Below are 18,281 nucleotides of genomic sequence, written 5' to 3'. Positions count from 1 at the left end.
TTAAAAAAATCCTGTCCCTGACATCTCCTCTGTACCTACTTCCAAATATCTTAAAACTGTGCCGTCTCGTGCTAGCCATTCCAGTCCTGGGAAAAAGCCTCTGACAATCCACACGATCAATTCCTCTCATCATCTTATACACCTCTATCAGGTCACCTCTCATCCTCCTTCGCTCCAAGGAGAAAAGGCCGAGTTCACTCAACCTATTCTCATAAGGCATGCTCCCCAATCCAGGCAACATCCTTGTAAATCTCCTCTGCACCCTTTCTATAGTTTCCACATCCTTCCTGTAGTGAAACGCCCAGAACTGAGCACAGTACTCCAAGTGGGGTCTGACCAGGGTCCTATATAGCTGCAACATTATCTCTCGGCTTCTAAACTCAATCCCACGTTTGATGAAGCCCAATGCACCATATGCCTTCTTAACCACAGAGTCAACCTGTGCAGCAGCTTTGAGTGTCCTATATACTCAGACCCCAAGATCCCTCTGATCCTCCACACTGCCAAAAGTCTTACCATTAATACTATATTCTGCCATCATATTTGACCGACCAAAATGAACCACCTCACGCTTATTTGGGTTGAACTCCATCTGCCACTTCTCAGCCCAGTTTTGCATCCTATCAATGTCCCACTGTAACCTCTGACAGCCCTCTACACTATCCACAACACCCCCAACCTTTATGTCATCAGTAAACTTACTAACCCATCCCTCATCTTCCTCAGCCAGGTCATTTATAAAAATCACGAAGAGTAAGGGTCCCAGAACAGATCCCTGAGGCACTCCACTGGTGACTGACCTCCATGCAGAATATGACCCATCTACAACTATTCTTTGCCTTCTGTGGGCAAGCCAGTTCTGGATCCACAAAGCAATGTCCCCTTGGATCCCATGCCTCCTTACTTTCTTAATAAGCCTTGCATGGGGAACCTTATCAAATGCCTTGCTGAAATCCATATACACTACATCTACTGCTCTACCTAGGCGTAAAATAGTTTGTGGGTTAACATTGGAACAATATCAGGTTATAAGGAGTGTCTACGCACACAGTATGTTGAAAGAAGTGGTGGGGTCTGTGATGATGCTGGCAGCAGGGAGTGCAGACAGAGTTGGTGGAGGGAGGCTGGTTTCCACAACTCTCTGATGATCACGAGCAGAGCAGGTGCCGTACTGAGCCCAACAGCATGTTTCCTGTGGTGCATCGGAGTACCAATTAGTGAGGGTTACTGGAATATACCAGATTTCTTTAGCCTGCTGAGGATGTAGTGGTGCGGGGGAGCTTCCTTGGCCATTCTGTGAATGTGCGTTGTGTTAGTACAAAGGAAAACAGTAAGAGAATGCGGAATGATGTGGAAGTGTTACAGAGAGAGTGCAGTGTGGGCTCATCACCTCCTCAGCAAGCTGAGGTGCTGCAAGCTTTCTTGGATGTGGCATCTACACGGTTTGGAGCCGGGCAGGATATTGTGGCTGTTCACACTCAGGAACTTCAATCTCTCAACCCTCTCGACCCCAGCACCACTGATGTAGACAGGAACGTGTGGCCATCTTCTTTCCTGGCGTCAGTGACCAGCTCTGATGTTTTGCTAACATTGTGGGGATGTATGGCACTGTGTCCTGCAAGTTGAAAGGACGAGGCAGAGTAACAGTTTAGTGTGGACTGGATGGGCCGAACTGCCTGTTTCTGTGCTGTAGTGCTCTATGACTGTCACTTAAAGTTCAAAGTAATTTTATCATCAAAGTACATATTTGTCACATATACAACCCTGAGATTCAATTTCTTATGGGCATACTCAATAAATCCATAATAGAATAATAACCATAACAGGATCAATGAAAGTCCTCACCAATTTGGGTATTCAACCAGAATGCAGAAGATAACAAATTGTGAAAATACAAAAATAAATAATAGTAATAGGAATAAGTAAGCAATAAATATTGAGAATATGAGATGAAGAGTCCTTGAAAGTGAATCCATAGGTTGTGGGAACATTTCAGTGATGGGGCAAGTAAAGTTTTCCCCTTTGGTTCAAGAGCCTGACGGTTGAGGGGTAGTAACTATTTCTGAACTTGGTGGTATGTGTCCTGAGGCTCCTGTAGCTTCTTCCAGTAGGGTATTTGTTGGACAGGACCTCTGAAATAATAACACCAAAGTATTTAACGTTGCTGACCCTCTCCACCTGTGATCCTTCGATGAGACTGGCTCGTGGACCTTTGGTTTCCTCCTCCTGAAGTCAATAATCAGCTCCTTGGTCTTGCTAACATCGAGTGAGAGGTTGTTGTTGTGGCACCACTCAGAGATTCTCCATCTCCCTCCTGTATGATGATTCAGCCTGTGACAGTGGTGTCCTCAGCAAACTGGAATAGGGCACTGGAGCTGTGCTTAGCCACACAGTCAGAGGTGTAAAACGAGCAGAGCAGGGGCTGAGAACACAGCCTCATGGTGCACCGACGCTGATGGAGATCGTGGGAGAGATGTTGTTGCCGATTCGAGCTGACTGGGGTCTACGAGCAAGGAAATCCAGGATACAGTTGCAGAGGGAGGTACTGAGACCATGGTCTTGAAGCTTATTGATTAGTTTTGTGGGGATGGTGGTATTGAAGGCTCTCTCTCTCAATAGGTGGTTGTTGCTCCGGCCCCTGGGTGTCGGGGTGGGACAGGGACCAGCGCTCCCCGTGCCTGAACTTCTCTCTGTGTTTCAGGGTGAAAAGAAGTCGCTGGTGAACGGAGATTGTGTAGAGTTGGACAAACAGGACCTGGGCATTCGGAGACGGAGGCACCGCAACCGACAGCCGCGGCGGACCAAGGTCAGTGTTGCTGGGGACACCTGAGAGTGACAGTATGAGGTCTGGAAGCCACACACTGTCCATGAACTGGAAATCAATGGGGCATTATCTATCGCTCTTCCACGCGGTGTAAGCGCACAATCCAGAACTGAGGCTCCATTGATTGGTTCATACCTCCCCCCCCGGATCAGTGTGCCAGACCATAAGAGACAGGAGAAGAATTCGGCCATTTGCTCGTTCCATCATGGCTGACTTACTTTCCCTTTCATCCCCAGTCCTTTTCACCGTCTACATGACAACAAACTCCTTTCTGCAGCGAGCAGAGAGAATGTGAGCTCACTGCCGCGGGGGGGGGGGCGGGGTATTTGGGAGCGAGTTGGACGGGTGTGCGAGTGGGGAAGGGAGTTAGAGTCTGCTGATGGGTTCAGACAAGGAATGGCGGGAGGAAACGGGGTGGAGAATGAGTGCTGGCATGGGCATGTGGGCCCGAATGGCCTTCTCTCTGCTGTACGTCCTCTGGTCACTTGTTTGCAGCCATTTGTGGAGATCGTGAAGCGGCAGCAGCCGGTGGGCGGGATGGTCACCTGGAGTGGCCCAGGGTTCGCTCGTGTCAGCGACGGAGCCGGCCTGATTTTCACTGTCAGTGATGTCCCCTACGCCATGGACTACAACATCCTGCTGCGTTACGAGCCAGAGGTAAGAATCCGCGGTGTGCACACACTGACCCAAAAGCGGCAGGAAGTGAGAGGAAAAGAGCTCAGTCTGCTGGAACCAGAATCCATATATTATAATTAGTACTAACCACGGTGTCTGTATGTCTCTCCGTCTCTCTGTCACACCTCTCCTTTCTTCCTTCTCTCTCCCGCTCTCTCCCCCTCTCCCGCTCTCCCCCACCCCCGCTCTCCCCCTCCCCCGCTCTCCCCCCTCCCCCGCTCTCCCCCTCCCCCGCTCTCCCCCTCCTCTGCTCTCCCCCTCTCCCATTCTCCCCCTCCCCCGCTCTCCCCCTCCCCCGCTCTCCCCCACCCCCGCTCTCCCCCTCCCCCTCTCCCACCCTCTCTCTCCCCCTCCCCTCTCCCACCCTCACTCTCCCCCTCCTCTCCTCCTTCCCCACCCCTCTCCCTCATGCAAACATTACTGGCAGCAGCAGGAATCTCCCCCCCCCCACTTCTCTGTATTTCTCTCTTCCCCCCCTTTATATCTTCCTCTGTATCTCTCTCAGTCTCTCACTCTTTCCCCTCTCCCCCTCCCCCTCACTCACAAGCAGATGCACTGATACTTTCCTTTGCTGGTCTGCTGAGTGAATAATTCAGATTTATTCATCACACGTACAGTGAAATGTGTTGTTTGTGTCAGCGAGGATGTGCCGGGGGCAACCTAGTGTGCCCACGGTGTTCCGCAGAACACAGAACACAAGACAAGCCCTTTTCCTACCCACTCGTCCACACACACAGATCCGTCTCCAACCCCCAGCCAGGCTGCCTCCAGGCCTCTAGTCCTTGGCCCCGGACTCTCAGGGTCACAGGAGTCTGAAAGAAAGACGAGCTTCATTAGTCGTGTCGAAGTACACCAAGATGCATCGTTTGTGCCAACCACCAACACAATCCGAGGGTGTGCTGGGGGCAGCCCACAAGTGTTGCCATGCTTCTGATGCCAACAGCTCAATCAATAACCCTGGCGTCTGCATCTTTGGAATGTGCGAGGGAACCAGTGCACCCAGAGGAAACCCAGGCGATCACAGGGAGAACATACAAACCTGTTACTGACAGCAGCAGTAATCAAATCCCAATGGGTGATGGCTGGTGCTGACCAATATGCCAGCCCGCTGCCCCTGGCTGGGGAATGGTCTGGTATTGACCGATATGCCAGCCTGCTGCCCCTGGCTGGGGAATGGTCTGGTATTGACCGATATGCCAGCCTGCTGCCCCTGGCTGGGGAATGGTCTGGTATTGACCGATATGCCAGCCTGCTGCCCCTGGCTGGGGAATGGTCTGGTATTGACCGATATGCCAGCCTGCTGCCCCTGGCTGGGGAATGGTCTGGTATTGACCGATATGCCAGCCTGCTGCCCCTGGCTGGGGAATGGTCTGGTATTGACCGATATGCCAGCCTGCTGCCCCTGGCTGGGGAATGGTCTGGTGCTGACCGATATGCCAGCCTGCTGCCCCTGGCTGGGGAATGGTCTGGTATTGACTGAGTCTCCCATTTCCTCTCTCTCTCACAGTCTGCCGAAGATTGGGAAGCGATCATCAAGATCCACACGGAGGGGCTGCCCATCACCTATCGCTGTGGTAACCTATTGCCTCACGGTCCGCCGTACAGGCTGACCCTACACCACACGGAGAGGTCAGTCAGGGCAGAGTGTGGCACGCGCAGGGATGCTGGCTGAACTCCACATCACGGGTACAGCGACTGGCAGGTCTGCAGGGATGGGTGCTGGCGACCTAGGCTCATGTCAAGGGAACCCAGGAGTGGGGTTGGAGAGTGTGTGAGTCATGGGCTGAGGGTGTGGGTTGGAGGGGGAACTCAGCACGACTTCTAGCCCCAAGCAACAACACAACCTAAACAGCTTTGGCATGTGACAGGAAGCCGGGTGAGGGGGAACACAGACAGCATCCAGCTCAGGAACAAACCCGGCTCTCTGGATCTTTGAGACAGCGGCCCTATCCACTGTCTACAGAGAACCATGTTAGACGAGAAAATCCAAAGCTACACGCAGAAAGAAGTCAGCAGGTCAGACCTGATGAAGGGTCTCAGCCCGAAAGGTCAGCTGTTTACTCAATGCATGGATACTGCCCGACCTGCTGAGTTCCTCCAGCGTTTGTGTGTGTCACCATGCGAGATGAGGTCAGTTTATTGTCATATATACCAGCCTGCGATGAAATTCCTCATTTGTGTGAAACTCCCAGAGTGACCATTGTAATGATCTGAACGGTGCAGAGACTGTCGGGCAGTGCACACAGAAACACTGCACGTCAGCAGCACTGCTCAGAAACACAATCAAACCATACACAGTATTTACGAGCAAGATCACAACTAGAATTAAAAAATCAGTGCAAAGTGATCGTGTTACTAAACTGTAGTGATTAGGATTTAACCAGTTGCTTCAAGAACCAAACGAGATGCTCTTTATTTGTCACATGTACATTGACACGTACAGTGAAGTGAGTCATTCAGCCCACAAGTGTCACCTAATTTGCTCTAGCTAATCAATCCCAAACGCAGATTTGTCTCCGGTCAGACTCAATCACGCTGCCACAATCCGCTGATCCCTTGTTCTACTTGAAGTGAAATCCAGTGTCCGCACTGGTCACTGGTCAAAAGTCACATTCTGCAGCCATCGGTTCACGGCACAAACTCCTCACAGCAACAGCAGGAATTGAACCGTGATCTGTGACTGCTGCTGCTGTAAAGCGATCGTGTTAACCACCACACTATTGTGGCAGAATCACCAATAACAACTTTCAGCCCTTGGAGTCCTGAAGTCCACAATCATCTCTTTCGTCTTACTGACGTTGTGTGCCGGGTTGTTGCTGCGGCACCACTCCACTAGTTGGAATATCTCGCTCCTGTACGTCCTCTCATCACCATCTGAGATTCTACCAACAATGGTTGTATCGTCAGCAAATTTATAGATGGTATTTGAGCTATGCCAGCCACACTGTCATGGGTTTAGAGAGAGTAGATCCGTAGGCTAAGCACACACCCCTGAGGTGTGCCAGTGTTGATCGTCAGCGAGAAGGAGTTGTTATTACCAATCTGCACAGATTGTGGTCTTCCAGTTAGGAAGTCGAGGATCCATTTGTAGAGGGAGGTACAGAGGCCCAGGTTCTGCAACTTCTCAATCAGGATTGTGGGAATGATGGTATTAAATGCTGAGCTATAGTCGATGAACCGCATCCTGACATAGATGTTTGTGTTGTCCAGGTGGTCTAAAGCCATGTGAAGAGCCATTGAGATAGCGTCTGCCATTGACCTATTGTGGTGATAGACAAATTGCAATGGGTCCAGGTCCTTGCTGAGGCAGGAGTTCAGTCTAGACATGACCAACCTCTCAAAGCATTTCATCACTGTATATGTCAGTGCTACCAGGCGATAGTCATTAAGGCAGCTCACATTATTCTTCTTAGGCACTGGTATAATTGTTGCCTTTTTGAAGCAAGTGGGAACTTCTGACCATTGTAGTGAGGGATTGAAAATGTCCTTGAATACTCCTGCTAGTTGGTTGGCACAGGTTCTCAGAGCCTTACCAGGTACTCCATCGGGACCTTCCGCCTTGCGAGGGTTCACTTTCTTTAAAGACAGGCTAACATCGGCCTCTGAGACGGAGATCACAAGGTTATCAGGTGCGGCAGGGATCTTCACAGCTGTAGCTGTGTTCTTTCTTTCAAAGCGAGCGTAGAAGGTGTTGAGTTTATCTGGTGGTGAAGCATCGCTGCCATTTGTACTATTGGGTTTCACTTCGTAGGAAGTAATGTCTTGCAAACCCTGCCAGAGTTGCCGTGCATCCGAAGTCACCTCCAATCTCATTTGAAATTGTCCCTTCTCCCTTGAAATAGCCCTCCGCTAATGATATCTGGTTTTCTGGTACAGGCCTGGGTTGCCAGACTTGAATACCACAGATCTAGCCTTCAGCAGACGATGTACCTCTTGGTTCATCCACGGCTTTTGGTTTGGGAATCTGCAGATTCTGCTGACGCTGGAAATCCAGAGTTACACACAAATATGTCAATAAATCTTAGTATCTAAAAAAGGGCCTTTATCTCTCAGGGCATCTGAAATAAATCAACTGTCCAAGAGAGAAGAGGCCCTGAGTTTCCCTGAGCCTAGTATGAATGCACCGATGCACTGAATTGGAAATGGTTGTAGTGGCAAACATCATGAAGGACCCTCATCACCCTCTTCTCATTACTACCACCAGGGGGGAGGTACAGGAGCCTGAGGACAGCTTCTTCCCCACCAGCATCCGATTTCTGAATAGTCCATGGACCCTGCTTCAGTATTTTGTTCTCTTTTTGCAATACTTGTTAATTACTGTTATATTTCTTATTGTAATTTATAGTCATTTTGTGTCTTGCACTCTCAAAATAAGTGATTATCAACCTGACTCTGGTTCCGTGAAGGGACCTTGACTGTGGAGAGTAGTCAGGCAAGACCAGAACCAAATGATCTTTTCCAAGAAATCCCTCTCAGTGCACCTCATTGTTACACCTTGGTGTTATCTGAGAGCTGCCTACACACTCAGTTCCTCGAGGGATGGAGGAGCCGGTCTGAGAGCTGCCTACACACTCAGTTCCTCGAGGGATGGAGGAGCCGGTCTGAGAGCTGCCTACACACTCAGTTCCTTGAGGGATGGAGGAGCCAGCCGGTCTTCTGTCTGCTCTGACAGCAGGAGGAGAGGTGACGACTGAAACATCTGATCCTGAGGGCCTGGTAGGGTTTGCGTAGAGAGGATGTTTCCCTGGGGAGAATTTTCAACCAGGAGTCACTGGTTAAAATTAACAAGTCATCCATTAAAGTGAAAGATGGTTCTTTTCTCTCTGAGTCTGAAGCTCTCTTACACGTGACCAAGCTCTCAAAGCATTCCATCACAGCAGATGTGAGTGAGGCGTTGAGGCAGCTCACCCTGCTCTTCTTGGGCTTGGGTCTGAATGTTGCCCTTTTGAAGCAGGTGAGGATCTCTGATCACAGCAGTGAGAGACTGAAAATGCCCTCAAACACACCCACCAGATGGTTGGCACAGGTTTTCACTGCTCTACCAGGTACACCATCGAGGCCTGGCGCCTTGCGAGGGTTCACCCTCTCGAAGGATGTTCTGACGTCGGAGGTCACAGGGTCACCGAGTGCTGTGGGGATTCACACAGGTGTAGCTTCGTTCTCCCTTTCAAAGTGAGCGTGAAAAGCCGTTGAGTTCATCAGGGAGTGAAGCATCACAGTTACTTACCTTTCACCTTGTAGGATGCAATGGGCTGTAAAGCTGCTACACATCCGATTGTGTCTCAAACTTCACATGGAATTGCCTTTTTGCTCCCACAGTGGCCTCCTGAGATTGTACATAGGCTTCTTGTTGGACCTCGAACACCACAGAGTTAAACGCCAGCTAATTAAACTTGAGAGTTTAGTGGGGCATGGCTGTCTTCTCCCGATCCAGGCTGGTTTGTACAGCCAGAATGAGAAACAGTGCTTCCAATTCAACCAGGAACGGGGAACTACCATGGAAAATGTCCTAATGTATAGGAGGCAAATGAAATCCACAATGTACACTCAGTGGCCACTTTATTAGGTACATCTGTACACCCGCTCGTTAATGCAAACATCTAATCAGCTAACCAAGAGGACCAAACATCAGATTGTGATCGAAGTTGATTTTAACCATGGAATGCATGTTGGTGCCAGACAGGGTGTTTTGAAACTCAGAAACGGCAGATTTGCTGAGATCTCCAGTCTCTGGAGTTTACAGAGAATGGTCCCAGACACATCCAGTGAGTGGCAGCTCTGTGGGTGAAAATGCCCGGTTAATGAGAGAGTTCAGGGGAGAATGGCCGAACCAGTTCAAGCCGACAGTAACTCAAATAACTGCACGTTACAGCAGTGCTGTGCAGAAGAGCATCTCTGAACACACATGTCGAACCTTGACGTGGATGGTGCACAGCAGCAGAGACCACACCGGCTTCCAGTCCTGTAGCTAATAAAGTGGCCACAGGCGTGTTCATGTATGTAACACCGGTTCCAGTGTACATTACAGGGTCGCTCTGTGTAACACAAAGGAATGTTATTAATGCTGTCAAAGTTTAAAGTAAATTGATAAACCTGTACCTGAGATTCATTTCCTTGCGGACATACTCAATAAATCCATAGCCACAAGTAATCAATGAAAGACCTCTCACCAAGGTGGACAACCATGTGCAAAAGACAACAGGCTGGTAAAAACAAAAAGGAAGGAATGTAGTAATAAATGTAAACGTCATGTATTCAGTACATGAGGCCCTGGAGGTGAGGCTTTGCTTGCTGAGTGTTGCCCTCCCTGAGCGGGGCTGGTTGTGTACCTGCGGGTGCTGCGTGGTATTGCTGTTGCAGGCCAGGCCTGCTTGTAATTGCCCCTCTGGTCTTCCACAGGTACACCATGGTTTCCTCCCCATTCTGCTTTGAGCCCAACATCCGATATGAGATTAGTGTCCGGTTCCAGCGGCTCCTTGCTCCGGAGTGGAACTCAAACTCCTTCATCCTGGTGGACTCTGTGAGTGTTTCCCAATGCCCTTCCAACTTCAGCTGGAGCAGATGCCCGGGAAAACCTGTGGATGTCCCGGTCCTGGAGCACTGTTACTAGGTTGCTAGTAACAGCACCCCTCCTCCTTTAATCTCTCCCACCCTGCTGCATCTAAAACAACAGAAACCCAGAATACTGAGCTACCGGTCCTGCCCCTCCTACAGCCAAGTCTCACTAATGGCTACAATATAGTAATTTCTGGTGTTGATCCATGTCTGAAGCTCATCTGCCGTTCCTACGATACTTCTTGCATTGAAGTATACACGGCTTGGGCTATTAGTCACACCATGCTAAACCTTCTGATTCCTGCTTTTGTCAAAGGTCTACCAACATCTGTCTTCACAGCCTCTCCACGAACTCTTCTGGCACTCTGTTTCCCATTCCCCTGCAACTCTAGTTCAAACCCAACTGTCCAGTATTAACAAGCATTTGTGCTGGGATATTAGCCCCCCTCCAGTTCAGGTGCAAACTGTCCCACCTTCCCTGGTGCAGGTCCCACCTTCCCTGGAAGAGAGCCCAATGATCCAAAAATCTTATGCCTTCCCCCCAACACCAACTCCTTAGCCACATGTTAAACTGTAGAATGTTCCTGTTTCTGGCCTCACTAGCACGTGGCACAGGTAGCAATCCTGAGAAAACAGCCCTGGAGGTCCTGCCCTTGAACTTAGCACCTAACTCCCTGTGCAGAACCTTGTCACTCATCCTACCCATGTCATTGGTCCCTACATGGACCACCACTTCTGGCTGTTCACCCTCCCACTTAAGAATGCTGAGGACTCAATTTGAGATGTCCTGGACCCTGGCATCTGGGTGCCAATGTACCATCTGGGGATCTCATTCTCACCCACAGATCCTCCTGTCCATTTCCCTGACTAACAAATTCCCTATCTCTACAATGTGCCTCTTCTTCCCCCTTCCCTTCTGAGTCACAGAGTCAAACTCAGTGCCAGAAGCCTGACCACTGTGACTTTCCTCTCTTAGGTCATTCACCCCCCCAACAGTATCCAAAGTGATATACCTGCTGTTGAGGGGGATGGCCACAGGGATTCCCTTCACTGGCTCCTGAACCCCTTTCTCCTTCCGGACGGTTTCCTGTGTCCTGCACCTCGGGTGTAACTACCTCTCAAAATGGCCGATCTATCCCCTCTTCAGCCTCCTGAATGATCCAGAGATCATCCAGTTCCAGCTCCAACTGCTTAACCTGGTCTGGCCGAAGCTGCGGTTGGCTGCACTTCACTGTTGTAGTGGTCAGGGACACTGGAGGTCTCCCTGCCTTCCCACGTCCCGCAGGAGAAACATTCGGCTATCGTGGCTGGCATCTGTACTGTCCCAGCTGCAGAGAAGGAAAACAAACTTAACCTGCCGTTTTTCTTTTTTCCACTTTCTCTGACTGAAGCCTCAGGGTCACCACTCTGACTCTGTCCACAGCCGCAGGGGTGGCCTCTGCGTTTGCCCCGCCTTCCTAATCAATGTCAAACATGGAGTGGTCACTGGTCAAAGCTCCGTTATACTGCCATGACCCGTTGCTCCCTTTTCTACTCCGGCCGTGGATCTGAGTGAAATCCCCTCCTCTCAAACTTCCAATGTTTGGATTGGTCACTGGTCAAGGCTCTGTTTGGGGGTGGGGGGAGTGGTAGGAGGGCTGTGGAAGAGAGTGAGAGATTTAGCAGGAGGGGTGTGGAAGGAACTGGGGGAAGCCAGTGGAATGGACGATGGGGAAGGGATAGCAGATGTAGGAAAGGAGGGATGTGTGAGAGGGGTTGGAGAGGTTGCAGGAATGGAAGTGTGGTGAGCTGGTGAGGGTGAGAGAGAGTATTGTGAGTTGGTATGGGGAAGTGTGACATGAGGGACAGGGTGGGACAGGGAATGGGAGGGTTGATGGGGAGCGGAAGCACGGAGGTGGAGTGGGGAGCGAGAGGGAGTGGGGAATAGGGGCTGGTGTGCAGTCACGGATCCCCAGACCCTGTGCTGAACTCTCCTTTGTCCCCACAGCTCGTTCTGCTGCCCAAGTACACTGAGCTGTCGGGGTTCATGGGCTCCGACCCAGCGTCTGTGCTCCACCAAGATGAGATGGTCCGGTACATGTGTTTCCAGTCCTTCCTGATGGCCGGCAAGCCGATGCTGGCAGATGTCTGCGTCCAGCTGCTCTGTGGTATCTCCGCCATCATGCACAATGGCGCCCTGGGTACGTGTGAGGGCAGCAAGGTGGGAGGATGTGTGTCGAAAGAACAGATCCCCCAACCACAATGGAATCCTCTTACCCCAACCAAACCCCTCAACCGAACCCCTCAACCTCAACCAAACCCGCTCAACCCTGACCAAACCCCCTCAACCCTGACCAAACCCCCTCAACCCCAATTGAACCCACTCAACCCTGACCAAACTCCTCAACCCCAACCAAACCCCTCAACCCCAACCGAACCCCTCAACTTCAACCGAACCCCTCAACCGAACCCCTCAACCTCAACCAAACCCACTCAACCCTGACCAAACCCCCTCAACCCTGACCAAACCCCCTCAACCCCAATCGAACCCCCTCAACCCTAACCAAACCCCCTCAACCGCAACCAAACCCCTCAACCCCAACCGAACCCCTCAAACTCAATTGAACCCCTCAACCTCAACCGAACCCCTCAACCTCAACCGAACCCCTCAACCCCGACTGAATCCCTCAACCCCGACCAAACCCTCAACCCCAACCAAACCCCTTAACCTCAACCGAACCCCCTCAACCCCAACCGAACTCCCTCAACCCCAACCAAACCCCCTCAACCCCAACCGAACCCCCTCAACCCTGACCAAACCCCCTCAACCCCAATTGAACCCACTCAACCCTGACCAAACTCCTCAACCCCAACCAAACCCCTCAACCCCAACCGAACCCCTCAACTTCAACCGAACCCCTCAACCTCAACCAAACCCACTCAACCCTGACCAAACCCCCTCAACCCTGACCAAACCCCCTCAACCCCAATCGAACCCCCTCAACCCTAACCAAACCCCCTCAACCGCAACCAAACCCCTCAACCCCAACTGAACCCCTCAAACTCAATTGAACCCCTCAACCTCAACCGAACCCCTCAACCCCGACCGAATCCCTCAACCCCGACCAAACCCTCAACCCCAACTGAACCCCTCAACCTCAACCGAACCCCTCAACCCCAACCGAACCCCCTCAACCCCAACCGAACCCCCTCAATCCCAACCAAACCCACTCAACCCCGACCGAACCCACTCAACCCCGACCAAACCCACTCAAACCCAACCGAACCCCCTCAACCACAACTAAACCCCCTCAACCCCAGCCAAACACCTCAAACTCAAATGAACCCCTCAACCCCAACCGAACCCCTCAAACCTGACTGAACCCCTCAACCCCAGCCGAACCCCTCAACCCCGACAAAGCCCCTCAACCCCAACCGAACCCCCTCAACACCAGCCAAACACCTCAACCCCAACCGAACCCCTCAACCCCAACTGAACACCCCAACCCCAATCTAAACCCTTTGACCAAAAGCAAACCCTTCACATCAACACCTTCATCTCAACCCAACACAGTATGTTCTATGTTCTAAGTTTGGCAAAAGAATGATGCCTGTCTCTGAACATAAACCATAGAACAGTACAGGCCCTTCAGCCCACAATGTGTGTTGACCTCCAAATTCCTCCAAAAGCCTTTCCTACCCACAAAATTCTCCATTTTTCTTTCATCTGTATGCCTATTGAAGAATCTCTTAAATGTCTTTAATCTGTTTACTTCTGCCAACAGCCCTGGCAGCACATTCCACCACAGTCTGTGTTTAAAAAACTGACTCTGATGTCCTCACTCTTCTTTCCTCAAAATGCCTTATAATTATGCCTCCTGGTATTTGGCATTTCCATAAGGTCACAAGACATAGGAGCAGAATTAGGCCATTCAGCCCATTGAGTCTGCTCTACCATTCCATCATGGTCGATCCCAGATCCCATCTAACCCCATATTCCTGCCTTCTCACCATATCCTTTGATGCCCTGACTGATCAGGAAACAATCAACTTCTGCCTTTAGGTTACCCACAGACTTGGCCTCCACCACAGCATTCCACAGATTCACTGCTCTCTGGCTAAAAAAACCCCTCCTTACCTCTGTTCTAAAGGGTCACCCCTAAATTTTGAGGCTGTACCCTTTAGTTCTGAAATACTTCTACCACCTACGTCCTCTCCACACCCCCTATGTAGCCCTTTCAACATTCGGTAGGTTTCAATGAGATTCTCTAAATTCCAGTGAGTACAGGCCCAAAGCTGCCAAACTTCTACCAAATTGATTGACCACACACTTCCTGACATTGTGTTGTATCTGCCACTTCTTTGCCCATTCTCCTATCTGTCTAAGTCCTCTGTAGCCTCTCTACTTCCTCAAAACTACCTGTCCCTCCACCTATCTTCATATCATCTGCAAACCTGGCCATAAAGCCAGCAATTCTGTCATCAAGTCATTGATATATGACATAAAAAGAATCGACCCCTGTGGAAAACCACTAGTCATTGGCAGCCAATCAGAAAAGGTTCCCTTTATTCCAACTCTTTGCCACCTGCCAATCTACCACTGCGTTATCCAACCTAGAATCTTTCCTGTAATATCATGAGCTCTTAACTTGTTTAGCAGCCTTGTGTATGGCACCTTGTCAAAGACCTTCTGAAAATCCAAGTACACAACATCAACCAATTCTCCTTTATCTATCCTACTTGTTATTTCTTCAAAGAATTCCAACAGATTTGTCAGGCAAGATTTTCCCTTGAGGACTATAGCCTATTTTATCATGTGCCTACAAATACCCCAAAACCTCATCCTTAACAATCAATAATCACCTTCCTAACCACTGAGGTCAGACTAACTGGCTTTTTATTTCCTTTCTTCTGCCTTCTCTCCCTTCTTGAACAGTGGATTGACATTTGCAATTTTCCAGATATTATTAGCTAGCTTATCTTCATATTCCATCTTTTCCACCCTTATGCCTTCTGTTGATTTTTGAAAGCTTCCCAATCCTCTAACTTTACACTAATTTTTCTCTCTGGTATGCCCTCTCTTTGGCTTCTCTTGTCAGCCATGGTTGTGTAATCCTGCCTTTGGGATGTCATTATTCTGCACCTTCTGAATTGCTCCCAGAAATTCCAGACATTGCTGCTTTGCCATCATTCCTGCCAGTGTTCTTTTCCAATTAATTCTGACCAACTCCTCTCTCATTCCTCTGTAATCCACTGTAATACTAATACATCTGACTTTAGCTTCTCCCTTCTCAAATTCCAGAGTGAACTCATGATCACTTGTCCCTAAGGGTTCTTTTACTTTCAACTCTCTGATCAATTCCGATTCATTACACAACACCCAGTGGAGAATAACTGATCCCCTAGTGGGTTCAACCACAAGTTGCTCTAAAAAGCTTTCTTGTAGGCATTCTAGAAATCCCCTCTCGGGGTACACCAACCTGATAAAAGGCTGTCCACTCGATCTGTGCCTCTTATTGTGCTGAGTTCCACCAGCATTGTGTGTGTTGTTCTGAATGTCGGGTGGTTCTGATCCTGACCCTGTTTGTACCCCTCAGCCTGCGACTGTGATCCACAGGGCTCCTTCAGCTCTGTGTGTGACAAGATGGGAGGCCAGTGCCAGTGTAAAAGGAACGTCATCGGCCGACATTGCGACAGCTGTATGCCCGGATATTATGGCTTCGGACCGAATGGCTGCTCTCGTGAGTCCCTGCTTCCTTCTTGGGTTTGTGATGACCAATCAGGTAGGCTGTTGTTGTGGCCAATCCTGAACCAGGCCAGTCCTTGGATGTGGGTTGGTGGGAGAAGCAACTAACAGGAGCAGCGAACTTGGTTTGGTACTGTAAGTCAGCATGGTTTCTTTAAGGAGAAATCTTGCCTGACAAATCCATGGGAATTCTTTGAGGAAATAATAGACAGGATAGACAAGGGAGAGTCAATGGATGTCATTTACTTGGATTTTCAGAAGGCCTTTGACAAGGTGCCACACATGAGGCTGCTCAACGAGATAAGAGTGAATAGTGTTACAGGGAAGATACCAGCATGGCTGGCTAGCTGGCTGGAGGCAGCAAGTGGGAATAAAGGGAGCCTTTTTCTGGTTGGCTGCCAGTGACTAGTGTTGATCCACAAGCTCACAAAAATGATTCTAGGATTGAAAGGTGTTAATATGATAAATCCACAAGCATTTGATGGCTCTGGACCAGTACTCAATTTAGAGCTCTTAAAGATAGCGGAGTCAAGGGATATAGGGAGAAGGCAGGAACGGGGTACTGATTGTGGGTGATCACATTGAATGGCGGTGCTGGCTCAAAGGGCCGAATGGCCTACTCTTGCACCTGTTGTCTATAATTCAGAAGGATGAGGGGTGACCTCCTGAAACCTATCGAATGGTGAAAGGTCTCAATAAGAGTGGATGTGGAGATGTTTCCTGTGGTGGGGTAGTCTGAGAACAGAGGACACAGCCTCAGAGCAGATAGGCATCCTTTTAGAACGGAGATGAAGAACAATTTCTTTAGCCAGAGAGTGGTGAATGTGTGGAATTCATTCCTCAGGCGACTGTGCAGGCCAGGTCATTCGAGATATTCAAGGCAGAGGCTGGCAGATTCTTGATTAGTCAGGGCGTGGAGGGACATGGGACGAAGGCAGGAAATTGAACTGAGGGAAAATGGGTCAGCCCTGAGTAAATGGCAGAGCAGATTCGATGGGCCAAATGGCCTCATTCTGCTCCTATGTCTTATGGTGTTATGCTCCAAGATGGGGGAATCTATGCAGACAGAGTATGAGTGTGTTGCTCCTCCACCCTGAGGTAGGGGAGGCCATGTAGGAATGGGAAGCAGCTGCTTGCCCACACCAGGCTCCGTTCTCACCTGCTCTTGCTCTCTTTGTCGCAGCCTGTGACTGCAGCGAGGAGGGCTCAGAGTACAACATGTGCGAGCAAATCAACGGCCAGTGCCCGTGTCGGCCAGGAATCAGTGGGCGGAAGTGCGACCTGTGCACCCCTGGGCACTGGGGCTTCCCCAGGTGCCGGCCCTGCCATTGTAATGGCCACGCAGATGAGTGTGACCCCCGGACTGGCGCCTGCCTCAGCTGCAGAGACGGCACCACTGGACTTCACTGCGAGAGGTCAGTCCGCCAGCGGCCCGGGAATCCGTTGCGCGGCCAATCAGCTCGCCGGGCGTCTCATCCGTGTACAGACATGGAGCAATAGAGCGCAGTGCAGGGACAGGCACTTTAACACAACCATTCTGTGCCCACCCGACTGCTCCCAGTCTCCAGCGTCCAGCCCACGTCCCTGTAAACCTCACCCCTGCTTGTATCTGTCCGCGTGTCCCTGCCTCAATCACGGCCTCTGGCAGATCGTTCCGTGTGCTCACCACCCTCTGTGTGGAAAAGTTATCATTCAGCTCCCTGTTAAATCCTTCCCCTCTCATCATAAACCTACGACCCCTAGCTTTGGACCCCGCCCACCCGGGGTGGGGGGGAAGAATGCCACCAACCACTTTATCTCTGCTTCTCATCCTTTCTGAAGTTACCTCTTTAACCAAACCTTTCCGATAACAAACTGAATGAATGGACTTTCTTACATCCTTCACATACATGAGGAGTAAAAATCTTGGTTTTCCAAGTGCAACCTCACCAGCAACTTGTACAACTGCTCCACAATGTCACAACTCATTTACTCAGTGTGCTGACTGACGAAGGCCAGGAAACGAAATGCCCCTTTCACCATCCTGTCTACTGTCTTCAACAAACAATGCAACTGTCTGCCCTGCTCCCTCTGTTCCATTCCACTCCCTCGTGCCCGACCACTCATTGTACACGTTATATTCTGCTGTGACATTCCAAAATGCATCACCTCACGCTTATACCGGCCGCCATGGCAGCGTAATGGTTAGCGCAGGACGTTAGAGTTCAGAACTCAATTCCAGCACCATCTGTAAGGCTCGATGGGTTTCCTCTGGGTGCTCTGCTTTCCTCCCTTGGAAAACATACCAGTTAGTAGGTTCATTGGTCATTGTAAATTATCCCGTGATTAGGTCAGTGTTAAGTAGGCGGGTTGTCCGATGGGCCGGAATGATGGGATGACCGATGGGAAGGACGGGATGACCGGGGGGCCGGAAGGATGGGATGTCCAATGGGAAGGACGGGATGTCCAGTAGGAAGGACGGGATGTCCGATGGGCCAGAAGGGCCATTTCTTTACTGTATCT

General features: G+C 50.3%; 1 protein-coding gene across 1 annotated transcript in view; it reads left to right on the top strand.

Moving 5' to 3' along the window:
* The window catches only part of lamb2l (laminin, beta 2-like), a 242,899-nt gene that overhangs the window by 173,486 nt on the left and 51,132 nt on the right, over positions 1–18,281 (top strand). The window contains 7 exon segments of the mRNA XM_073071978.1: positions 2,702–2,806; positions 3,320–3,481; positions 5,007–5,128; positions 9,899–10,019; positions 12,042–12,234; positions 15,631–15,774; positions 16,963–17,194. Of these exon segments, the coding sequence (XP_072928079.1) occupies positions 2,702–2,806; positions 3,320–3,481; positions 5,007–5,128; positions 9,899–10,019; positions 12,042–12,234; positions 15,631–15,774; positions 16,963–17,194 (1,079 nt within the window).

Source organism: Hemitrygon akajei, chromosome 19, assembly GCF_048418815.1.
Source record: "Hemitrygon akajei chromosome 19, sHemAka1.3, whole genome shotgun sequence".
NCBI classification, from domain to species: Eukaryota; Metazoa; Chordata; class Chondrichthyes; order Myliobatiformes; family Dasyatidae; genus Hemitrygon; species Hemitrygon akajei.
This window is presented reverse-complemented; position numbering and strand designations above follow the sequence as displayed.